Source organism: Miniopterus natalensis, chromosome 4 (genome assembly GCF_054644295.1).
Source record: "Miniopterus natalensis isolate mMinNat1 chromosome 4, mMinNat1.hap1, whole genome shotgun sequence".
Lineage (NCBI taxonomy): Eukaryota > Metazoa > Chordata > Mammalia > Chiroptera > Miniopteridae > Miniopterus > Miniopterus natalensis.
In genome coordinates this window covers 69,131,463-69,156,148 of record NC_142084.1, presented here as the reverse complement: position 1 = coordinate 69,156,148, position 24,686 = coordinate 69,131,463, and the positions used below count along the sequence as shown (strand labels likewise).

At 50.1% G+C, this 24,686-nt stretch overlaps 3 protein-coding genes across 3 annotated transcripts; all 3 read left to right on the top strand.

The window, feature by feature from the left end:
- Nucleotides 1-297: 297 nt before the first annotated feature.
- YJU2B (YJU2 splicing factor homolog B) lies at nucleotides 298-12,200 on the top strand. Its single transcript, XM_016217979.2, has 9 exons — nucleotides 298-348; nucleotides 1,793-1,846; nucleotides 2,931-3,013; nucleotides 5,462-5,517; nucleotides 7,344-7,404; nucleotides 8,267-8,409; nucleotides 8,504-8,676; nucleotides 11,224-11,362; nucleotides 11,495-12,200. Exons 1-9 carry the CDS (start codon nucleotides 346-348, stop codon nucleotides 11,971-11,973), a joined length of 1,191 nt encoding a protein of 396 aa, XP_016073465.2. The 5' UTR covers nucleotides 298-345; the 3' UTR covers nucleotides 11,974-12,200.
- Nucleotides 12,201-13,222: 1,022 nt separating this feature from the next.
- MRI1 (methylthioribose-1-phosphate isomerase 1) lies at nucleotides 13,223-18,609 on the top strand. The gene is made up of 6 exons (XM_087816031.1): nucleotides 13,223-13,369; nucleotides 13,447-13,685; nucleotides 14,612-14,787; nucleotides 15,926-16,102; nucleotides 16,196-16,420; nucleotides 18,385-18,609. Exons 1-6 carry the CDS (start codon nucleotides 13,235-13,237, stop codon nucleotides 18,510-18,512), a joined length of 1,080 nt encoding a protein of 359 aa, XP_087672157.1. The 5' UTR covers nucleotides 13,223-13,234; the 3' UTR covers nucleotides 18,513-18,609.
- A 1,700-nt stretch (nucleotides 18,610-20,309) lies between these two features.
- C4H19orf53 (chromosome 4 C19orf53 homolog) lies at nucleotides 20,310-23,763 on the top strand. Its single transcript, XM_016217964.2, has 3 exons — nucleotides 20,310-20,439; nucleotides 20,516-20,571; nucleotides 23,308-23,763. Exons 1-3 carry the CDS (start codon nucleotides 20,337-20,339, stop codon nucleotides 23,416-23,418), a joined length of 270 nt encoding a protein of 89 aa, XP_016073450.1. The 5' UTR covers nucleotides 20,310-20,336; the 3' UTR covers nucleotides 23,419-23,763.
- Nucleotides 23,764-24,686: the final 923 nt, after the last annotated feature.

The following is a 24,686-nucleotide window of genomic DNA, read 5'->3' as shown; positions in this document are numbered from 1 at the left end:
GGAGACCAGAGAGAGGTGACTGCACTGATCCAGGGGAGTGATGACACGGGCTGTGGAGGGGTGAGAAACGTTAGCTGTGAATATATATTGGATGGAGTGGACAGGACACTCTCTAAACCAACAAACACCGCTCTTTGGACACCTCCTACACCTGGGGGGAGGCTCTTCTGAGTGACCAACACCACACCCGGCCCACATTATCTTCTCAGGGAAGCCGTGATCCCTCTGCCCGGCTCCCCAGGAGAGTGGGTCTGGGCAGATGGTCAACACAGCACAGTCGGTGTCAGTGTCTTGTCTTTTCAGATTGGCTGCGTTGAGGGTGAAGACCAGTAGGCAGCTCCCAAGATGGTGAGTAGACTGGCCTGTGCTCCTTGGAGTTCTTTTCTAGTCTTTTTTTTTTTAATTATTAATTTCAGAGAGGTGGAGAGAGAGAAAGATAGAAACATCAATGATGAGAGAGTCAATGACCGGCTGCCTCCTGCACACACCCCACTGGGGATTGAGCCCACAAACTGGGCATGTGCCCTGACTGGGAATTGAACTGTGGTCTCCTGGATCATAGGTTGATGCTCAAAGTACTGAGCCATGCTGGCCGGGCTCTTTTCTAGTCTTCATCAGATCCCCATAGTAGCCCCTTCCTTCCCTAAAGCCCCTTCCCCATGCTCTGAGATGGTATTTTCAAACTCTGGATTCGTGATCTTTTGCTGCAGTAGTTCTCAAACTTTGCTGCATACTAAAATCACCCAAGAAGCTTTCTTCTTTCTTTCATTTTTTTAAATGAGGTGAAATTCACATAAAAAATTAACTATTTTAAAATGTATTATCCCATGGCATTTAGCACATTCATAATGTTGTGCAACATCATCTCTATCTAGTTCCAAAACATTGCCATCACCCAAAAGGAAACCCCTTCCCTATTAACAGTCACTCCCTTTTCCCCCTCCTCCAGCCTCTGGCAACCACTAATCTGCTTCATGTCTTTATGGATTTGCCTTTTCAGGACATTTCATATAAGTGGAATAGTACACCATATGGCCTTTATGTCTGGCCTCTTTCACTTAATGTCTTCAAAGTTCATCCACATCATAACATGTATCAGAGCTTCATTTCTTTTTATGGGTGAATAATATTCCAGTGTGTGGATGGACCACATTTGGTTTATCCATTTATCCACTGATGGACATTTGGGTTGTTTCACCTTTTGGCTCTTGTGAATAATGCTGCTGTGAACAAGTACATACAAGTATTTGTTTAAACACGTTTTCCAGGTGGTTTTTTAAAAGCCCAATGTTCAGGTACCACTCTCCAGAGCAGGTCCTCTGTCGGGAGTTTTCTGGGGGTGGATCCCATTTAGCAGTATTTTAGAAACTCCTCAGGTGGTTGTAACATGCAGCAAGTTTGAGACCCACTGCTTTGGTGGGTCATTCAGTCAACTCAGCAAGTGGCTGCCAGCATTTGAAAAGAGACTCCCCAGTCAGGGTAAGGGTTCTTTCATGAAACCTGTACCTTAGCTGTATTACACATGTATCTGCCCAGTTGCAGTGGTAAATATGTCTTACTGTAAGTCATAGCCCCCAAAATACTGAAAGTCATTGCTCTAGGAGGGTTGAACCCTCATGGAACTTTCCATGACAAAAACAGTGGGTTTTTTCTCCCAGGTCACCAGTCCTCAATCAGACATGGAGCCCAGGGCCATCCTCAGTCTCCCTCATCCAGTTCCCACCTCTCTAGGGTGTACCACTAGGTCTCCTACAGGACCCTCTCTGAGTCATGTCTCTCTTCTGCTTTCTAGGGTGAAAGGAAAGGTGTAAACAAGTACTACCCTCCAGATTTCAACCCTGAAAAGGTAAGAGTCAGACATCCTTTTCCATGTCCATAATAGCAGAGATCCTACAGGGCAAGGGCCAATCGGTACCTCAGCCCCTCCTGAATTGGAGCTACAGCTGAGAAGTGTGGTGAACCTGAGATCTCTCTGCCTTGCTCTTGTGACACGAGTCTCGGGGTAGTCTTCATTCCCAGTGGTAAACGTGGCTCTTATCAATGACCTTGTACTCTGTGCTCAGCTTGGCATATTTCCAGCAGAGCTCAGGATGTGGTCAGCCACTCAGGCTCTGGATGAAATCTCCTTGCTTTCCCAGCTGTAGCTCCTCTGGTCTCCTTGTACTCTCTGCTGTTCCCTCTACCTGGAATCTCTTCCTCCTTTTGACCACAAGGGTTTTTTCCCTTCCTTTAGGTCTCTCCTCACAAAGGGCCTCCCTGACCACCATCTCGTTCTCTTATCTCATTACCTGGTGCTTTATTTCTCTTCACAGCCCTTATAACTCCCTGATACACTGTCTATTTATTTGGGTATTGTCTGTCTCCCCCTTTAGAACATTCACTACACTAGGGCAGAGACATTCCATCTTGTTCATGGCTGTGTCCCCATACTATAGATGCTCAGTAAAGCCTGCTGAATGAATCAGTGCAATCTGGCTGTGTGGTCCCAGGCCCTTGACTCAGCCTCTCTAGGCCACAGTTTCCCCATGTCAAAAAGGAAATAAAACAACCTGTCCTCATAGAATCGTTGAGAGGTTAAAATGAGACGACACACATAAAGTACCCAGTAATCGTTTGCCAGTGTTGTCATCTCACCTAATTCTTCCCACAACACCCAGATGTAATTATGGGAACCAAGGCTCAGGAAGGCAAAAGGTGAGGTTACTACCCTGGGTCACATGGCTCTTCACTTCTTAAATGGGAGGAGAAAAATTCAAATTCATGTATTCCTGAGCCAACCCCACTAGCTCCACCAAAGCCTATGTGCCTTCCATTTTGCTATTAATTCCCTTGGTAGGTCACAAGAAAGAGGGCTCTATCAGCCTATGTAAGAAAGCATGGGCTTGCCCAATTCAGCAGTGCTAACCTGCTCCCTCCTCCTTTCTGCACAGCATGGCTCTCTCAACCGATACCACAACAGCCACCCACTCCGGGAGCGGGCTCGGAAGCTGTCCCAGGGCATCCTCATCATCAGGTAAGGTCTGAACACCCCTGCCCCTTGTTCCACCTGGCCTCATCTCAAGGAGAATTTAGTGCTCCAATTTGCCTAGTGCTGCAGGGTCTTTTTTTTTTTAATATATCTTTATTGATTTCAGACAGAGGAAAGGAGAGGGAAAGAGAGAGATAGAAACATCAATGATGAGAGAGTCATTGATCGGCTGCAGCCCGCAACCCAGGCATGTGCCCTGACTGGGAATCAAACCCCGATCGCCTGGATCCTAGGTCGATGCTCAACCGCTGAGCCACGCCCAGCCAGGCTGCAGCGTCTTAATTCTATTAAGCACAGAGTCACTGTATCAGTCAGCTGTTGCCACATAACAAAACAATAAGCACATATTGCTCACAAGTTTGTGGCTCAGCTGAATGCCTCTGCTAGCCTGGACTGGACTTGCCTATCCTGGGCCAGGCTGGTCCAGCATGGCCTTGGCTGGCACAGTTGGACTCTGCTCCACATCTCATCCTCCAGCCAGCTAGCTAGTCTGGGCTTGTTTATATAATACCTACAGATTCCAAAAGAGAGTGAGCAGAGGCGTGCAAGGCCTCTTGAGGCCAACACCCAGAACTGGCACACGTCACTTTTGTGCCATCAATTTTTCAAAACAAATCATGCCCAGCCGGGCATGGCTCAGCAGTTGAGCGTGGGCCTAGGATCCAGGAGATGAGGGTTCGATTCCTGGTCAGGGCACATGCCCGGGTTCCGGGCTTTATCCCCAGGAGGGGGCGTGCAGGAGGCGGTCGATCAATGACAACTCTCTCATCATTGATATTTCTATCTCCCTCTCCCTTCCTCTCTCTGAAATCAATAAAGAGATATATAAAAAACAAACAAACAAACAAAAAAACGAGTCGTGATGCAGGGAGTGGGGCAATATTGTTCACCTCCTGACAGGAACTGTTGCAGAGTCTCATTGCAAAGGGCATAGATATGGGGAAGTTAAAGAATCAGAGCCTCCACCTGGGCGGTATGGCCCAGTGGTTGAACTTCCACCCATGAACCAAGAGGTCCCCAGTTCAAGTTCCAGTCAGGGCACATGCCCGGCTTGAGGACTTGATCCCCAGTAGGGAATGTGCAGGAGGCAGCCGATAGCTGTCTTTCTCTCATCAGTGTTTCTCCCTCTCTATCCCTCTCCCTCCTCTCTCTCTAAAAAAAAAAAAAAAATCAATAAAAAACATATTTTAAAAAAATTAAAAAGAGTCGGAGCCTCCCTGGCCAGTGTAGTTCAGTTGGTTGGGCCTTGTCCTGTGCACCAAAAGGTCCCTAATTCAATTCCCAGTCAGGGCACAGGCCTGGGTTGTGGGCTCCATCCCCTGAAGGGGGTATTCAGGAGGCAGCCAATCAATGCTTTGCTCTCCCGTTGATGTTTCTCTTTCTCCCTCTCCTTTCCTCCTTCTTTAAAAATCAATAAAGCCTGGCCAGGCGTGGCTCAGCGGTTGAGCATCGACCTAGGATTCAGGCGATCCAGGTTCAATTCCCGGTCAGGGCACATGCCCGGGTTGCGGGCTCAATCAGTGACTCTCTCATCATTGATGTTTCTCTCTCTCTCTCCCTCTCCTTTCCTCTCTGAAATCAATAAAGATATATTTAAAACAAAACAATAAAATAAAATAAAAATCAATAAAAATATTTTTTTTAAATAATCAGAGCCATTACTGTAGTCGAGCCAGAACAATGGCCCTTCCCTCGGGATTCTCTTGTTTCTGGCCTGCCCTTCATGGCAGGAAGCAGAAGCCAGATGTATGTCCCCAGAAGAGCAAATCCTTCACTCCTTCTCTGCCTTGTGAACTCTGACCTCGGTCTCATGTCTACCCTGGGCCTGAGCAGAGGAACCAGTAACAAAATCATCAGAGGTGGGAACATCTGTGGAAAGGAGTCAAGACTCAAGTCTCAACAGTGACTTTAAGAGGCACAGAGGTGAAAGTCTCATCAAAACTCCCTCATTTCCATGCCCTAGAGCCAAATAAGCTCGTCTGCCTCGGGCCTGCACACACTACCCCCATCCACTCTGGTAGCTGAGTCCTCACCTCTGTGCAGTGTCTTTAATTTACCTCATTATTCATTACTTAAGGTTTTATTTTAAAAGAGAAGCTCTGTCACTGATGTTCATAGAAAACCAGAATTGCATGTTGCACATCGCACCACATGTGAAAAAATCCAGTGATAATACAAACACTTCTTCCCCCTCTGCTTCCGGCCATTTAGCTGCCAGAAAGCATGGCAGCACCACAGAGACTCACCCCAACTGAGTCAGCTGGCCAGGGACCAGCGGGCAGGACTTGCCTGGCTGTAGGAACATTCACCAAACATTCTTTATCCCCTCTATGTGCGTGCCCTTTGTAGAGCGGCTGTGGCCAGAGTTGCAAGCATGGAGACTAAGGGAAAGCCCAGTGAACAGAGCAAATAAGCTGTTTTCTCTTTGTATAGATTCGAGATGCCGTATAACATCTGGTGTGATGGCTGCAAGAACCACATTGGCATGGGTGAGTTTCCACCCACACCACCCATTCAGTCCCACAGACATTGAAGCCCATTAACCGCCAGTGTCATCTCCACCAGGGTCTCCCAATCAGGAGTCTGGGAGGAGATGGCACCCAAGTGACTGGCAGGCTGCAGATGCCTCATTGCAGAGTGATGAGGCGGCCAGGCTTTGGGTTCACCTCCTAGCTGGATGACCCTGAGCAAGTGACTGAGCCTCTGTGTGCCTCAGTTTACACATCTATAAAATTCAGATGGTTTGAGTGTCCACCTGTGTGGCGTATAAAGTCCTTAGCGCACAACACATGGCACATGCAAGGGCTCGTAAATTCAGTCTGCTGCTCTCACTGTCCTTTACTGTTATCATTAGCATTTGGACCTCTGACTGTGCCACAGGTGCACAGATGGACAGACAGACATGTGTGGGTCCAAAGCTGTGCTTAGCAGTAGTGAGACCTCAGTCAGGTGAATCAACTCTCCTGACTTTGTTTCCTCCTCTGGGATCCTCATGTCGCCTCTCTCAGCTCCTCAAATAGCACCTGGATCAAGGGAGCAGCTCGTTCTGTAAACAGGAGCTGGTGGCTCCTGGTAAGAGGGTCCAGTCCTCCTCACAGAGGCTGTGGAAGAGAAAGAAGCAGTGGACCGCCCAGCCGGGCGTGGCTCAGCGGTTGAGCGTCGACCTGGAATCCAGGCGATCCGGGTTCGATTCCCGGTCAGGGCACATGCCCAGGTTGTGGGCTCGATCAATGACTCTCTCATCATTGATGTTTCTATCTCTCTCTCTCTCCCTCTCCTTTCCTCTCTCTGAAATCAATAAAGATATATATTTAAAAAAAAAAAAAAAAAAAAGAAGCAGTGGACCAAGCCACCCCCCTGCTGAGGACAAGTGAACCCCTGTCATGTCTCCCTGATCAGACCCAGCCAGGGGAATCTGTCCTAAGGCCACCAGGTGCTCAAGGGATGAAAAGTGGGGTGTGGCCTGACACCACCACACATGGGTCATGCTCAGGGCCATGAATGGAAGCAGCCACCCAGGAGAGGGAAACCCAACTAGGCCACACCACTCACCAGCCCAAGCTCTGTGTTTCTAGTTTAAGCTTTTTTCACTGATAAGCAAGGTCATACAGAGTCAAGAATATATATCGCCCAGCCAGGCGTGGCTCAGAGGTTGAGCATCGACCTAGGATCCAGGCGATTGGGGTTCGATTCCCAGTCAGGGCACATGCCGGGGTTGCGGGCTCAATCAATGACTCTCATCATTAATGTTTCTATCTCTCCCTCTCCCCCTCCTTTCCTCTCTCTGAAGTCAATAAAGATATAGTAAAAAATAATAATAATAAAAGAATATATGTCATCTAACCAGCAAAATAACAAAAAACCTGAAAATTCTCTAGAAAAATAATAAATCCAGCCCTTCTTGAACACTTGCTGAGCCAGGCCCTATTCTTAGCAATTGTGTATTAGCTCCTGCAGTTTTCACAGTCCTGTACAGTAGGAATTATAGTCATTCCCTATTGCATAAATAGGGAAACTGAGGCCCACAGGGATGAGGCTGCTGGCCTGAGCTCACACAGCTGATCGGTGGTGGAATCAGGATTCATCCCAGGCCCTCTGGCTCCTGCCTACCCTCCTTTGTGGCTTGAGCACCTATCACACAGCCTGAACACAGCTCTTTCCTGCCTTGAATTTCAGTGCCCTCCTGAGGTACCTCCCCTGCAGAGGAGCAGAATACTACCCCTACCTGTCCCCCACCCATGGAAAAGACACTAGCGTGGCCGGACCCTGAGCCTGAGCCTGAGCCTGAGCCTTCACTCTCTCCCTCTCCTTCCAGGTGTTCGTTACAATGCAGAAAAGAAGAAGGTTGGCAATTACTACACCACCCCAATTTACAGGTAGAGGCAGCCTGGCAGGTGTCTCGGGGACACATGGGTGGCCACAGGGTGAATGGGCTGTGAAGGAGTCTGAGTGGGAGGGGAACTTGTAGCCCCTTCCTGATGGCCATTCCCTGCTGTTCTGTCCTGAAAATCATCCTGGTGTGTCAATTGGCACATCCCTCTGCCTAGAACCCTCCATGGCTTCCTCCTTCTTCAGAGTAAATGTCCTCCCCATGGCCCACAAGACCCCTAACACTCTGCTGTGTCCCCTCCCTGCTCTTACCTCCTCCCATTCTCCCCCTCGCTCACTTTGCACCAGCCACACAGCCTCCTCACTGCCCCTCTCTCTTACCCCAGAGATACTCCCACCTCTGTTCCCTCTGCCTGGAACACTCAATCTTCCCCAGACATCTGCAAGTTTCCTTCCCTCACATCGGGTTTCTACTCCAATACTACCTCTCAAAGAGGCCTTTTCTAAAGTGCTGAGCATCACCTGACACTGGTTGCTTGTGCCTTTGTGGGCAATATGGCCCCTGCTGGAATTTCGTCCAAGAATAGGTTGGTTTGTTTTACTGCTATGTCCCTGGCAGCTGATGCTAAGACTGCCACAGAGCAGCCCATCTCAGGAGGGTTTGTTGAGGAAATGGATGAACGAAAGAGTGAATAAATGAACAAGTGAACAAACTCCAGGCAGAAAGTTAGTTCAGGAGTGATAGGACCATGTCTGTCTCACCCATGGCTGTACCCTGCTATGGAGCCTGACATGTAGTAGGTACATGATGAACACTTGTTGAATGAGGTGCATAGGTGGAAGGAAGCACACAGGGGTCACATAGTAGCCTGGGGTGGCACAGTCTCCTGATTCCTGCCCACCACCCAGATTCCGGATGAAATGCCACCTCTGCATCAACTACATCGAGATGCAGACAGACCCTGCCAATTGTGACTATGTGATCGTGAGTGGCGCCCAGCGCAAGGAGGAGCGCTGGGACATGGCGGACAATGAGCAGGTGCTGACGACAGGTGAGCACCTTACGTGGCCCCAAAGCCAGCCCTGACCCTGACCTCAAGCCTAAGCCAGGTCCCAGAAGGCCCAGCCACACTCCCATCCTTGCAGAGCATGAGAAGAAACAGAAACTGGAGACAGATGCCATGTTCCGCCTGGAGCACGGTGAGGCTGACCGGAGCACGCTCAAGAAGGCCCTTCCCACCCTGAGCCACATCCAGGAGGCACAAAGCGCCTGGAAGGATGACTTTGCCCTCAACAGCATGCTGCGGAAAAGGTTCCGGGTAAGTGGACTCCAGGCCAGGATTGGAACCACAGGCGGGCGGGGGAGTACTGGTATGGCCAACATGGTAAGTTAAGACCCAGGTCCAGCCCTTGCCCACCACATCCTAGCTATAGGCATGTCTTTTCATCCACTGAGCCCAAGTTTCTCCATCTGCATTGTGGGGACCTCATAGCGCCCATGGGAGGCACCTAGCCAAGGGGCTATTATTAAGCTCATAGTGCCTTCCCCTAGGGGGACCAGGCTTCACTTTCAACAGATCTCAAAGGGAAAATGAGCCTCAAGCTAAGGCCCAGGTGAAGTCTGACCCTGCTGTGGGTGTCAGGCAGAGGCCCAGCAACTGGTCAACTCATAACACACATTTCATGGGCCCACCCAGTGGTCCCAAAACAAAATCCATAGATTGTCAACCTGCTCCAAAATAATTTCCAAAACCATTCCTGCCATGCACTGACTGGTAGAAAAAAGGGAAAATCTTTATAATAAAATATAATAATGTATATTTCAATATGTAAATGCATGGGCAAGACATCTGCGCCTATGTGGAGAGTCACTGAGGGCACAGGTACAAATGCTGAAGGATATGCCGGGGGTATTGCTGTCAGTGACCACAATGGCTCCTGAAGTTATGCCAAAAATACTTGGTGGAGCGACACATGGAGTCAGGGTTCAGATGAATGTAATATAAATGGGTGTTTCACCCTCGCAGTGACTGGCAGAGCACTGTGAGAACCTTCTCCCTCTTCACTCACTCTGTGGGGTAGACTGGGCCCCTGGATGCTGCAAATGCAGCCCAAGCAGGAGCGTTACGGGTGACCCCATAGGACACAAGTTCCCTGACCTACAGCTCCCATTTCTTTTTTTCTTTTTTTTTAAATAAAGACTTAGAATCTTTATTGATCTCAGAGAGAGGAAAGGAGAAGGGGAGAGAGATAGAAACATCAACAATGAGAGAGTCATTGATCGAGCCCACAACCCCGGCATGTGCCCTGACTGGGAATCGAACCCCAATCGCCTGGATCCTAGGTCGACGTTCAGCCGCCAAGCCACGCCCGGCCGGGCTCCCATTTCTTCCAATTTCCTTTTCTGATCATTCTGTGGTCATTATTATTAAGAGTAAAATTACTAGTTTGTTTTTGTTTTTTTATTGATTTTAGATAGAGGAAAGGAGAGAGAAACATCGATTTATTGTTTCACTTATTTATGCATTCGAACCCATAATCTTGGTGTATGGGGACTACACTAACTGAGCTACTCAGCCAGGGCACTACTTTTCTTATTAATTATTTGTTACTGGGATTGTATCCCTTCAGCCAGGCCTGTGCCCTGAGCTATGTGTCCCCTGCCTTGTGGGCTTCTACATGTGGTGGGGGTCTAAGATAACATAACATCCTAATGAGCCTACCCCAGTCCCTAACCTGCCCTGCCCACATCCTCCATTCTCAATAAAGAAGTTATCTGCCCTGGATGTTTCTCTCTCTCTGCCCCCCCTCATTTCCCCTCTCTCTAAAATCAATAAAAACATATCCTCAGGTGAGGATTAAAAAAATAAAGGAAGGCATCTGTCGTTCTAGGCACTGAGTTCCCAAAGCCTGGAGTTGGCTTTGACTCCTCCTCCCCATCTCCAGTGAGCAATTCTGTCAGCCTTTGCCTTCAAATTATACCTAGTATCTGGCTACTTCCACCATCCCCATCATCTCCTACCTGGACTAGCACAGTCCCTCTGCCCTGGTCTCCAGTCTCCCACCCTCCCACCCCCAACAGTCTGTTTCTCCCCCACCCCCACCAGGGGATGCCTATGAACACCTGAGTTAGTCACCTCCTTCCTGTGTTCAGAACTCTCCATGGCTTTCACTTAAAGTAGAAGCCAGAGTCTTTCCTGTAGCCCACCAGGTCTGAATGACCTGTCCCTTTCCCTCCCCACCCCCATTTCCACCTTCCTCTTGCTCACTCTGCTCCAGCCACACTGGCCTCCTCACTCTTCCTCTGCAGTTCCAAGCACACTTCTGCCTTTGCACAGGCTGTTCCCTCCACCTTACAACACTTTTCCACCAGATACCCACATGGCTCCGTCATTTAGACGTCTTTTCTCAGGTGTGATCTTCTCAGGGAGACGGTCCCTGACCCTCTTCTTCACCCTATATCCCATTTAAAGTTGAATCCCCTGCCCACTCCCTACCCCTTCCTCATCATTCTTTTTCTCCCCACCACTGTTGTCTCTCTCGCCCTCTAGAATGTCAGCTCCACAAGGACAAGGGTTTTTGTCTGCTCTCTGCTCTGTTCCCAGTGTCTAGATCAAGGCCTAGGACAAGATGGGTATCATGTAAATATTTGTGGAATTAATGAGTGAAGAACTGAATGGTACACATTAATGACAATTTGTACCTCCCATTTGTTAAGCGACTTTTCTGCCCTGGCCATAATGTGAGGCTTTTTTCTCCCTCAAGCTTTGAGAGGAGGAAACAGACCTGGAGGTCTGGAGCAATGCCCCGAGTCAATGGGCATGGAAGAGACAGGGCTTTGACACCCACATTGTTTCCCCCAACAGGAAAAGAAAAAAGCCCTGCAGGAGGAGGAGGAGAGGGACCAGGCACTGCAGGCTAAGGCGAGCCTGGCCATCCCTCTGGTGCCTGAGACAGAGGACGACCGCAGGCTGGCTGCCTTGCTCAAGTTCCATACCCTGGACTGTGCGTGGGGGCCGGAGGGCACAGGGGTCGGGATGGGGAGAGATGGGGGCTCCCAGCTGTGAGTGGACCATGGCAGACCCAGGCAGAGGGTGGTTCTGGACCTCTTTCCTCCCCTTCTCTTCCTCCCCCCAGCATATGAGGACAAGCAGAAACTCAAGCGGACAGAGATCATCAGCCGCTCCTGGTTCCCCTCGGCCTCAGGACCCAGCAACAGCAGCAAAGCAGGCAGCGTCCTGAAGAAGCTGGCCCAGAACCGCAAATCTGCACCTGCCGGTGCCCCCATCACTGTGGGGGGCCTGGGTATTGTGCGAAGGCAGTCCCGAGAGATCTCAGAGAGCCTGGAGCACGTTGTTGAGACCCCCAAGTCTGGGAAGCCACAGGTGTCACAGGGCACCACCCAGGACAGGCTCACATCCCCACAAGACTGCTCTCAAGAGACAGCCAAGACCCCCAAGACAAGGGGACCTCAGGGGCAGGATGGGAGCTGTCAGGACAGGCTCCAGTCCTCATCAGGCTCCTACCAGGAGGCAGCCGTCCCCCAGGACATGCCACACCCCTGCATCCTCAGCTCCTCCCTTGTGGCTGACTACTCAGACTCAGAGAGTGAATGATTCCTGGGACTGGACCCCCTCTGGAGGCTGAGGCATACTCAGGAGGTCCCTCATAGACTGCAGCCCCGCTGGACCTCCAGCCCTCTGAGAGCTCAGACATCACCCCCTCCCCAGACCTTGCCTTCCTGCAGTGATGGAATTATTTATTTGGTCCTGGAGAGGGGGAGAGGGTGTGTGTGCCTTGTAGGACATCCCCCCTCCCCCAGACATTAAAGCCCTGCTTCTTTGCTGCTGCTTTGGGTTACTAGACGGGCCCAGGGGCTGCCCCTCTCCCCCACCCCACCATCCAGCCAAGCTTGGTAGGCTTCTCATAGCAAATGGTGATGCAGGGACTAACCTGTGACCACAGCGATCGATGGTCCTCACCCAGGATGATGAGGGTTTCAAAGTAGTGGATCAGTTTGGTCTGCAATCAGAACAGATTTCCCAGAGGAGGTGATCAGGACTGAGTGGGAAGGGTGGGAAGGGGACCAGGCAGCAGGAATCATGCAGGGGGCCCAAGGCTGGGGGGCACACGAGATGCCCATGCAGGTGTGAGCTGTTCATTGTCCCCAGCGTATAGGGACACCTTAGAAGGATCACTAAAAAGGCCCCAGTGTGTTGCTACTTTTTGGAGGAAACGTAAAATTGAGCAGAAAATAGCTCAAAACAGCCGCACATACAGCAGGAACTCAAAGCCTGTCACCTCCCCCTAAACCTTGGAAAAGGAAGATCATTTCACAAATGATGGAGCACTAGGAGTGTGCAAGGAAGGCACTGTCCTAGCCACCGGGGATACAGCAATGAACAAAACGCAGCCCTGTTGGGTCTGAGGTTCCAGCTGACTTCGTAATCAGGACACGGTGATAGCAGCAGCTGTCCCTAGTCCACCAGTTCTGCACCCCACAGGGGTGGTAAAGTCTCAGGGCAGCAGTTAGGGCCTTTCTCTACCTGAGGCCACCGGCAGCACTTGCTCTAGCCAGAGGGTGCCCACCTGGGATTTGGGGCTCATACTATGACCCCCTAACTGATCAGCCGGACGCTAAACACGGCCTGGCATCTAGGAGGTGCCACGCAAATGGTAACACCTTTGTGGTTCCGATGCCAGCGGCTAATTGGCCGACCATGGCCTGGAATAAGGGGGTGGGATCCGCGGAGTGGACGGCGAGTCCCGGGAACCTGCGGGGCTGTGTGCGCACGCGCCTCCTTCCGGGGGAGGCCCCGCCCCACGTGCGCGTCGTTCGCTGCGCCAGGGGCCTTCGTGGAGCGCGTCGGCCGCACCATGCCCTCTCTGGAGGCGATACGCTACTCGCGGGGCTCGCTGCAGATCCTCGACCAGCTGCTGCTGCCCGAGCAATGCCGCTACGAGGGGGTGGACTCGGTGCGCCAGGCCTGGGAAGCCATCCGCGCCATGAAGGTGGGGAGCAACGGCGAGGCTGGGGGTGGGGCGTGCCCTTGCCTGGCGCCCCTGACACCCCCATCCCTTCCCTCCAGGTGCGCGGCGCCCCTGCAATCGCGCTCGTGGGCTGCCTCAGCCTGGCCGTGGAGATGCAGGCCGGCGCCGGCGGGCCGGGAATCGCCGCGCTCGTTGCCTTCATACGGGACGCGCTGAGCTTTTTGGTCACCGCCCGGCCCACCGCCGTCAACATGGCCCGTGCTGCCCGCGATTTGGCGGACGCCGCGGCGCAGGAGGCCGAGCGGGAGGGCGCCACCGAGGAGGCGGTCCGGGAGAGGTAGGGAGCCTTGTGCCCTGCGTTGCTTTGAGCAGAGGCTAACTCATTTTTTGCGCCCAGCGACCCATTTTACAGATGAGAAACCGGTATGGCGCACTTAGTCCAAGGCCACACAGGCAGGGCTGGGGGTCGACCCCAGGCAGCCTAGACCCGACCTCCTTGCACTCAATCCATGACTGTGCCTCCCCTGAACATGCCTAGTCCCCACTGCCCTTGGAGGTCCTTTTCAGTGCCAAGTCCTTCTGCTGGATTTTTCTTTTGAGGAATTTTATTTCTTGTCCTGACCCCCTCCCTGCCCTCTTCATTTTTAAAAAATATGTTTTTATTTACTTTTAGAGAGAGTATGGGAGAGGAAGAGAGAGAAAACATGGATGAGGGAGAAACATCAACCTGAGGAAGAAACATCAATATCCATTGGCTGCCTCCTGCACACCCTTTGCTGGGGATGGAGCCTGCAACCAGGATATGTGCCCCGACCAGGAATCTAACAGGGGACCACTTGGTGCATGGGTTGAGGCTCAACCACGGAGCCACACCAGTCAGGCCTGCCGCCTTCTTGTCTCACTCTCCCCCTCTTCTCCAACTACACCATTTATTGCCCTCAAGTTCCTTGACCCCACCGGCTCGCTCCTACCATGGGGCCTTTGCACATGCCATTTCTCCAGGCCAGGTATCTATAGAGCAGTTGCCCTCCTTCAGATTTAAGGTTTCTGCAGAGATTTTTGTCTTGGTTACTGCTGTGCCCCCCAGCACTTTGCACACAGGAAGTGCTCAGTTAACATGTGTTGCATGAGCGAATGGAGTGACGGGTGGCAAAGGCAGAAGGGTCCAGGCCTCACAGCTGTAAGAGGCTTTCAGCAAGAGAGTTGGGCAGGAAGGAAGGGCCAGCCTGGGCCCCAAGTCTGAGAACCCCTTGTCGGCCCCAGAGTGATCTGCTGTGCTGAGGACATGTTGGAGAAAGACCTCAGGGATAATCGGAGCATTGGAGACCTGGGAGCCCACCACCTCCTGGAGCAGGCAGCCCCTGGGGGCAGCAAGGTGACCGTGCTGACCCACTGTAACACTGGTTCACTGGCCACTGCTGGCTACGGCACAGCCCTGGGTGAGTGAGTAGGTGTCTGTGGGGATGGGGGCGGGCCCCTTTTGGATCCTAGAGAAAGAAACCCAAACCACTTTTCCCACCCCTCAAAATGGAAATTGATTATACAGAAACACTTAGGAAGATGACTTCAGGTATGGCTGGTCCAGGGGTTCAAATAATAGCATTAGGAGCCATCTATTCCTGTCCCTAAGCTCTTCCTTCCTGCTCCCACTCCATGGATCAGCAAAGGGCCTGCCAATGTTCAGACCAAGAGGAAAAGAGCCAAGGGTCTCTATGCTGACAGTGCCAGAAAGTCTCCTTATAACTCGGGGGCTCTGATGGGATCACCTGCCCATCCAGGATCGACCACTTGATGGGCCTGGCCTGAGTGGGCAGAGAGGGAAGGATACGGACTTCAAGAGAACTGAGGGGAAGGCAGTGTTCCCCTTGGAAAGACTGGGGGAGCTATGACCTGGAGAGGGGGGAACTGGGTCCTGGGGCTCAAGGCAGCAGATTCCACTTGACCCTAAATTCTCCAGATTTTCCTACCTGCGTGGGTTCCATTCTGGGGCCTAGGGACTGAGGCCCTGATAGCAAGACATCATTCATTCATTTGCTCAACAAATACTGGCACCTACTGTGTACGCTACCATTCATGCATGCATGCATTCCTTCATTCACTCAGCATTTAATTAAGCACCTACCATGTGTCCCACTATTCATGCATGCATGCATTCTTTCATTGACTCAACAGATATTTATTAAGCATCTACTATTTGCCAGGCACGGTTCTGGGGGCTGGGGAGCCAGCAGTGAACAAAGTAAACAAAATCTCAGCCATTGGGACAGTAAAGTAGGAGGAACAGATAAAAGCAAGTCAGTAAAAATGTATGATGTGTCCAAAGGTGATAAGTGCTGAGGCAGAAAAGCAAGGAAAGAGGTCAGAAGTGTGGGGGTTGCTATGTGAGATGGAAGGATGAAGGACAGATTCACTGAAAAGGTGTTCTCTAATCACATGTGTACTGGACAGAGGGAACAGCCACCACAAGGGCCTGGGGACAGGGAGCCTTTGGAGGTCTGTGCCCCCAACTAATGGGCCACCCTGCCTATCTGTCCCCTTCTGTCTCATCCTGGCCTTCTGGTGAGTTGGGCCCTACAGGTGTGATCCGCTCGCTACACAACCTTGGCCGCCTGAAACATGCCTTCTGCACAGAGACCCGGCCCTACAACCAGGGGGCCCGGCTGACGGCCTTCGAGCTGGTCTACGAGCAGATTCCTGCCACCCTCATCACCGACAGCATGGCAGCGGCCGCCATGGCACACCGGGACGTGTCAGGTCAGCAGGTGGGATACCAGCCTGCAAGGTGCCAGTACACGGGGCTCCAGGCATCCAGGGCCCGGTGATGACCCCCAACATCTTGCTCCCTAGCTGTTGTTGTGGGAGCTGACCGTGTGGTTGCCAATGGCGACACAGCCAACAAGGTGGGCACCTACCAGCTGGCCATCACTGCCAAGTACCATGGCATCCCCTTCTACGTAGCTGCCCCCACCTCCTCATGTGACCTCCATCTGGAGACGGGCCAGCAGATCGTCATTGAGGAGCGCCCAGGCCAGGAGCTGACTGACATCAACGGAGTCAGGATTGCAGCACCTGGTAAGCAGTCACTCAGAGGGGTACCACAGAATCTGGGCACCTTCAGTTAGGTACCCCAGCCCCTTCACAGGAGGCAGGTGGCACTTGGAGTGTCATCAGCCTTCTAGGGCACAGGCAACTTCAAATTCAAGCCAATTTTAGGAACAGAAACATCTTGGAGGTCAAACTCAAGGTGAGAGTGTCCAACTCATGAGTTGAGAAACCTTGAGCAAATTGTCTTGCCATTCTCCACCTCAGTTTTCTCACCTGAAAAACAAATAAGAATACTGTTAAGCCAAGTGCCTATGAAGAGACACAGATATTTTTCATCTTCCCCATACTTCCTGGCTGTGCAGCTATGGACAAGTTGTCTAAGTTCTCTCATCCCCAAGAGCCCTACTGTTCCTGTCTATAAAATGAGCTGTTATTATGACCTAACTCATAAACCCCAGGGCCTTCAGTGAACTCATCCACATGACATGGAAAATAGGCCCAGCCCTTAGTACCCATTAAATATTAACAATTATGATTGAAAGCCTTTTATAAAAATGACTGGTTAAAACCACTAAACATTAAAATACTATAGGGACACTACCAAGTATGGAATCAGGTTAAAAATACACAGCCCTGGCCACTGTGACTCAGTTGATTGAGCATCGTTCGGGGCATGTGCCCAGGTTGTGGGTTCAGTTCCCCAATTGAGGCCCATGTGGGAGGCAGCCAATCAGTGTTTCCCTCTTTCATCAATGTTTCTCTCTCCCTGCCTCTCTCCCTAAAATCAATAAAAACATTTTTTTAATTAAAAAAAAAACACACTGTACAACTAAGCAGAGGGAAGTCCTAGTATTCTGTTGTTTTCTGCTGCAATTCTTCACAGCTTTTTTAAAATGGATACATTGCTTTGGCCAGTCTGGCTCCGTGCTTGGTGCGTTGGCCCGTGGACTGAAGGGTACCAGGTTTGATTCTGGCCAAGAGCACGTACCTTAGTTGCAGGTACCGTCCCCAGCCCTGTTCGGGGCATGTGTGAAGCGTAATTGGCCTTGGTCATAATCCCTAAGACCATGGAAAGCAGAGTTGACAACCCACACCCACTAAAATAAAACTGGGGCAGCAAGACATGGGTGACATGGGCCGGGTGCGGTCTGTGCGCCCTGATGCTCTGCTCCTGCCAGTGATCACAGGAATGCAGACCTCAGAGAAATGGCTCTTCTGATTTTTCCAAGAGAAGCCTTACGTTTTTTAACATGTGAAATTTCCCACCTTTGAAAGCTGGCAGCTAATTCAGTGGTCTTAAAAAAAAACTGTAAACCAGAGAAAAAAGTTACAGGCCACCAGTTTTCAGCCTCTTGTGTAAGAAGTTGTGATCTACACTGAATAATTCATGCAGCAAATGTCTTTGAGTGCTTGACTAATGCTAAGTGCTGGGATATAGGGGTAAAAAAAGACACTAAAAAGTCCCTGCCCACGTAGAACTGACAGTTTGGTCAGGGAGAAAGACAATGAAGAAATAGATAACACAATTATAGGAGGTAAGGGCGGAGGAGAAATAAACAAGGCAAGGAGGTGTCTGTACAGGGAGTTTAGACAAGATGATCAGAGACATCCTCACTGAGAAGGTGACATTTGAGCAAAGGCTTGAGTCATGTGCATATGAGGTAGAGCATCTAGGCAGAGGGCACAGCCCATGCAAAGGCCCTGGATTCTTGGATGGTCTTTAAGAGATCCAGGCAAAAGTGGGGTGGATGTATATAAGACTTTGAAACCTTGGACAGTGACAATTCAGGAATGGTGTGGGGGGAGGGGTCTAAACTTGTTACTGGGTGCCAAAACCCATGCCTTCATGCACTTTTGGGGTAAGTATCCCAATTCTCAAGAATTCCCTAAATCCAAGAACCACCATAGGTATGGGGGTACAGATGACAACAGGTTGAGAACTTTCACAGAAGCAAATACCTACCTTCTTGTCTCCCTTCTCTCCCCTGTAGGAATTGGGGTTTGGAATCCTGCCTTCGATGTCACCCCTCATGACCTCATCACTGGTGGCATCATCACAGAGCTGGGCGTCTTTGCCCCCAAAGAACTCCGGGCAGCCCTAAGCACCACTGTCTCCTGAGTGTGGGAAACATATGTCACCCCAGAAGTAACCAACCCAGTTCCCCATACCCTGTCCCTATCCCCTTAGGTTTTATAATAAAATATGTTGAATAGCCTGCCCCAAAGCTGACCCTCCCCCAACCACACTTCTTCCTAGAGCAGAGACAGCAGACAGGGTCTTTGCATGGCTCTTAAAAGTGCAGCAGCCCAGCCACTGTGGCTCAGGGGTTAAGCATCAATCTATGATCCAGATCAAGGTTCGATTCCCTGTCAGGGCACATGCCTGGGTTTTGGCCTCAATCCCCAGCAGGGGGTGTGCAGGAGGCAGCCTATCAATGACTCATCATTGGTGTTTCTATCTCCTTCTCCCTTTCTCTCTCTGAATTCAATTAAAATATATATATATATATATATATATTTTTTTTTTTTTTTTTTTTAAAGTGCAGCAGCTCGAGCTAGGCTACCCAAGTTCAAATCCTTGCTCTGCCACTTTTTTCTGCTGTGTGATCTTGGCCAAGTCACTTGACCTCTCCACACTTTGGTTTCCTAATTTATAACATGGAGACAATTCGTATAGCCTTCTTAGGTTGCTCTCAGGACTGGAACTAGGGTAATACCTCAAGTGCAAAATTTTAAAGGGGACACCAAAGAGCCCAGTAACCAAGATAAATAATAGTTTCATGTAATATTTTTAAAAATCAAAATTAATGCAAAAAAATACATGAAGAGCCCAGCTGATGTGGCTCAGTGGTTGAGCATCAACCTATGGTCCAGGAGATTATAGTTGGATTCTTGGTCAGGGCATAAGCCTGGGTTTCGGGCTTGATCCCCAGTAGAGGGAGTGCAGGAGGCATCTGATCAAAGACTCTTTCATCATTGATGTTTCTATCTCTCCCCCTCTCCCTTCCTCTCTCTGAAATCAATAAAGACATATTTTTTTAAAAATACATGAACAAAATACCAAGATATTAAATAGAATGGTATCCAACATTTGCACACCTTTATGTTACCTCATCTTTGATACCAGCCCTTGTTCCAATAAAACTTTATTTACAACACCAGGCCGCCAGTCTACAGGCAGTAGTTTCACTATTTGACTTTTTTTTTTAACGTTGAAAACACTATCTTGATTACAGAATTTTGGACACCCTTAAGTTTCGCACCGTAAATGCCTAACTCGCCTCATTTATGTCCTGGACTGAATTTTGTATATAAAGAACATAAAGCAGTATACATTGTACAAAACAAATGAGCGCCCAGTAAATGTTAGCATATCATAACCTTCCCTTTAAAAAAAATTTTTTTTAAGAACGTTTTCACAGATACCAGGGATTTGGACATGAACCGCTTTGTGGGTGGGCGGGAGAGTCTTACTTAGCCTACTATACCTATCAGCAGGGTATTGGAATATATTGAAAGGATGAAGAAAGGCCAAAAGAGAAAAAAAAAATTTAATTTATCTTTATTGTTGAAAGTATTACAGATATCCTCTTTTCTTCCTGTTTTACCCCTTCTACCCTGCCCCCGCTCCACCCCACCTCCCAGGCCTTTACAACACTATTGTCTGTGCCCATGGGTTATGCATATTCATATAAGTACTTTAGTTGATTTCTTCCCAACCACCCCACCTTCCGTCTGAGATTCGCCAGCCTGTTTCCTGTTTTTGTGTCTCGACCTTCCTTTAAAGTTTTTACCAAACGCCGTGTTGGACCACCTTCGTCCCAACACAACACTTTGCTACCTTGTTTCCCGTGGGCCCTTGCGCGCCCCGGTCTCATTGTATCCCAAGGTTGCGTCTTCCGGTTACAAGCTCAGCCCCGCCTTTTCCTGCGCACGTCAGATCATGGCGCAGGGTCAGCGCAAGTTCCAGGCGAAGAAGCCGGCCAAAAGCAAGACGGCGGCGGTGGCCGCTGCCTCGGAGCGGAACCGGGGCCCGAGGAAAGGAGGTGAGGAGCGGCCCGGGGCTGCTGAGTGAGGTGGGCCCGGGACTTCCTGAACTCACGCGAGCGCGTCTTTCCCCAGGTCGCGTTATCGCCCCCAAGAAGGCGCGCATTGTGCAACAGCGAAAGCTCAAGAAGGTGAGTGGGGGCGTGTGAGAGGCAAGGGATGGGTTTTGGAGGTCAGCGCGGTGGAACAGAAATGGATCCTGGTGCCAGCGGATTGAGTCTGAAACGCGCGGAGGTTTGAGCTGGAACGGCCCGAGGGGCCGGGAATGAGTCTAGAAGTCTCTGAAGGGAAGGACCCAGAGATGAAGTCTGGAACCGGGTAGGGCCGGGGATGGAACCTGGAGAACTCCCAACTCTCTGAGCCTCAGTTTCCTCCCGTGTGCAGTGTACGAGAACATACCTACTATCCAGTGGGCCTCGTAAAGCAAGGCTTGGCGCGAAGAAAGTATTCTACACGCGTTACGCTGCTTTGGTTGTTACTGTACTCTTGAATAGAACTCGGGAGGGCCGTGGCATGGGCAAGGAGTTGAAACCCCAACTTTGCAAGAAGGCAGTGGTGGGTGCAAATCGCAGTTCCATCCATGACTAGTACAGTAGATCATCGGTTCTGGAACTTAATTCGTTACAGAAGGCCGTTTCAAGAAGCTATTTGTTTGAAAACGGAATAATTTTTTCCATTAGAAATATGTAAATTGAATTAATCCATTCCAGACCCACAGATGATTCCCCGTTTTAACCTTTCTTACATACAGTACATGTCTAATGTAGTGCTTAATCTATAAACACTTCTTAAATTTATAGAACCTAGTAGCCTTAAGCGAATCATTTTCAGCACTCCTTACAGGGGTGTCTTTCAGGTCAGCATGCATCCTCTTAGCTTTGTTTATATATCACTGCCTCTGAGAGGTTGTCATTGGTTAACTGCTTTTCATTTATGAGATCAACACAGTTTTTCTACCTCTTCAATTGCCTGTGATCCTTGTTTCTTTCACACCCTTAGCAGCATTAACATTCTTGATGATCTCTTTATGTTTTAAAGTTGTGCTAAACGTCAATTTCACCAGGAACAAAAGCATTCTCTTCTTTGTTGCCTGAGAGACCCTTCTTGTCTTGCTGGGGTATCAGCATGAAAAGGTTGTTGGGTCGAAAACTGAGACCTTTTTTTCTGTGAACAACTTGATCGAGAATCGAATTGTTCAAGATGGGAGACATTCAAGAACCGGAGTTTGACTGTTTGTTCACCATAAGCCTTTTACCTGTGAAACATCATAGTGATAGCACCCTTCTCCTAGTGTGATAAGGATTCAATGCTATAGGGCACCTGTAAAGCACTGATAGCAGCACAGGGCACAAATAAACGTTAATTACATTGGTTATTGTCATTTCTGTGCTTGTCTTTAAGTGCAGCTTTTTTATATAGGTGAGTAGGGTTGAGCTTATGAAGAAGTTTCAGAAAATTAAAACTGGTTTTGGTGGAGTCAGATTTGAGTTTGAATTATTTTCCACACCTAACTAGTGTGTAACCTTCAGCAAATTGTTTAGTTTCCCCCCAGAGCCTCACTTTTCTCAGACCTGGGTACCCAGCGGCTTACCTCCAATCTTCACTCAGGAAGATTCTGTCCTTCCAAATTTCAAAATATTCAGGATCATCCTGGATCTCCCCTGCACCCCCTCCCCCCTTCTCATATCCAGGTCAGATTCCATCCTTAATGCCTGTAATGTAGAATCCACCCATTTCCCACCTCCCCAATCCCCCTCTCCTGGTCCACCTCATTATCTTCCTGGACCAGTGCAGTCACTCCTCCCTGATCTCCCAATCCCCCATGGCGGCCAGAGGGCGCCTGTGAGCACTTAAAAGTCAGAGCATGTAGCTTTCTCTGCTCAGAAAGCTCCTGGCTCCTACCTCAGGGAAAACCCAAGTCCTCCACAAAGCCCTGCACACACACTACCCCTGTTACCTCCCTGCCCTCTCCTCCCACTCTCCCCCTTGATCCCTCCAGCCTCACTGGCCCCTAAACTGCTCCTTGTCCCACCTCAACTTTGCACTGGCTGTTTGTTCCCCAGTTCTCCCAGAAGTCCACATGGCTCCCTTCCTGAGTCAAGTCTGACTGCAAGTGTTGCTTCTGAGCAGCCTGTTCCTGGTGGCAGCCCCACGGCCCCACCCTCACTAGCCCTTGTTTTTTCCCTCCATAACACCATTTACCGTCATTTAACATCATTGGCATTTATATTGTCTCCACACATGCATTGAATGCCAGCTCCGTGAAGGTGGAGGTTTTTCTGTGTCTTGTGTGCTGCTGTGTCCCCTGTGCCCAGGCATGTGGTTATAGTAGTGGCGGTCATGGTCATTGGAGTTCCTATAGACAGGGCAAAGGGGCGGTTTGGGGAATGTGATTAAACTACCAGTTTTGAACCCAAACACACTTGGCTTCTAATCCCTGTTCACATCTTGTTCACATCTCTGTCTCAGAGCCCCAGTTCACCATGTGCAAAATGGAGATGACATGGGACAGGAGGGATTGCCCACCTGGAGGCTGAGACCAGAGGCTCTGGGCATTCCAGGATCCAGTATCCCCTCACTCTGTGGTTTGCAAACCCTGGGCAGCTGCCTCATTGCAGGAGCCTCAATTTCCCCATCGGTGAAATGGGAGTGAGCAGAAATTTAGAAGCTTAGGTCCAGAGATGAGAAAGGATTTTTGGCGTGTGAATAATACCACAAAGAGTGTGGGACAAAAGCAGGACTTAAACCACAGCCACCAGACTCTCAGGTGCTGTTTCAGGGAGAGATTCTGATCCAGCCCTAGGTCAGGCCCTCCCTCACTCCTTCTGTCAAGTCCCAGTCTAATTGCCCCTTGGTTGTCCCCTCAGGACCTAGAGGTAGGGATTCGGAAGAAGATTGAACATGATGTGGTGATGAAAGCCAGCACCAGCCTGCCCAAGAAGCTGGCACTGCTGAAAGCCCCTGCCAAGAAGAAGTAGGCAGCCTCTTCCTCCACCAAGACACCTTCCTAAGGATGCAGCCCCTGCCTCCATGCTCGGACCTCTACAGGTGACTCCACAGGCAGCAGCATGGATAAAAGGATTCCTGCTCCCCGGAGCCTTGGGTTGCAGCTTGAACTTTGAACTGGGTTGGGGGTGGGGCCTGGCCTGTGAGCAGATGACCAGCACATCTGTAGTGTATGGCTCAGCTTCTCAGGGTGCCAAGAACTCAGCAGTGGCCATGAAGAAATGTTCACCAACTTTCTTAACCACTCCTCTCCCCCCACCCCCCAATTTCTTTGTCCACTGATTTAACCCAGAGCAATAAAGCTGGCTTTGTCATTCCTCCTGCAGTCACATGCTCCTGTGAGCAGGCCAGTGCGAGGGCCATAGGCCAGGTGCACTGACCCGCTCAATCTCAGCAATTTCAACAGGAGTCCAGCCACACGTTCTCAGAGGGGCGTTTGGGCTTCTGCACATCCATCCTGGGAGCTTATGGAGAGTCTTTACTTCCCTCCAACCCAGGTGACTCACACCAGTCTCCTTACCTGCATGCCCTCCCCAGGCATGCCAAGGTACCCCATCTTCCTGGGACAAGCCAGGAGGTGTAAGGAGCCATTTTCCCATCTGTAGGACGGGTGTTGACACCATCTGGTAGGTTCACAATGCTTATTAAACCAGAATGCACTTATGAACTGCTCAAAGCCACTTCTGTCTATTAAAAGGGTCATAACATCCAGTGTGCCTGTGGCCCATGCATTGTTTTAGTGCATTCTGTACATCACTTCTTCCCAGTCTGGGTCATGTTAACATTCCAGAGCTGGCTGAGTCCCAGTGTGTACTCTCAGCTGACCATCCCCTTACTCTTCGTACATCAAGATTCTCTTCTCTTTCATCCTGGGCACTCCCTTCACATCCTCACTTGAGTCTACTAGACTGGACCATGCCTGTGGAGCTCTGACCTGGTGACTGCCCTGCCTTCCCTCTGTTGGGAGTGAGGGGTAGTTCACAGCACAGTGATTAGGCTGGGCCCAAGGAAACCCCAAACTGGAAAGTGTATTCTTCAAATTCAGGCTCTGCTGCCACAACTCCCAATTTCTTCAGGTGTAAATTAGGGTTTTTATGTGTGTGAAATTGCTCTCCTTGCTTTTGTGTATGTGTGTGTGGTTAAAACTCATATAAAATTGGCATTTAAAAGTATACAATTCAGGCCCTGGCCAGGTAGCTTGCTTGATTAGAGCATCCTGGTCAGGGCACATACAAGAATC

Bases quoted from the DNA above. Each gene is read 5' to 3' on its own strand.
- YJU2B (XM_016217979.2), top strand. The intron at 1,847-2,930 runs GTAAGAGTCAGA...CTTTCTGCACAG, and splicing joins CAGATTTCAACCCTGAAAAG to CATGGCTCTCTCAACCGATA. The intron at 3,014-5,461 runs GTAAGGTCTGAA...CTCTTTGTATAG, and splicing joins CAGGGCATCCTCATCATCAG to ATTCGAGATGCCGTATAACA.
- MRI1 (XM_087816031.1), top strand. From the start codon at position 13,235: ATGCCCTCTCTGGAGGCGATACGCTACTCGCGGGGCTCGCTGCAGATC. The intron at 13,686-14,611 runs GTAGGGAGCCTT...TGTCGGCCCCAG, and splicing joins GAGGAGGCGGTCCGGGAGAG to AGTGATCTGCTGTGCTGAGG. The intron at 14,788-15,925 runs GTGAGTGAGTAG...TGGGCCCTACAG, and splicing joins TGGCTACGGCACAGCCCTGG to GTGTGATCCGCTCGCTACAC.
- C4H19orf53 (XM_016217964.2), top strand. From the start codon at position 20,337: ATGGCGCAGGGTCAGCGCAAGTTCCAGGCGAAGAAGCCGGCCAAAAGC. The intron at 20,440-20,515 runs GTGAGGAGCGGC...GTCTTTCCCCAG, and splicing joins CCGGGGCCCGAGGAAAGGAG to GTCGCGTTATCGCCCCCAAG. The intron at 20,572-23,307 runs GTGAGTGGGGGC...TTGTCCCCTCAG, and splicing joins AACAGCGAAAGCTCAAGAAG to GACCTAGAGGTAGGGATTCG.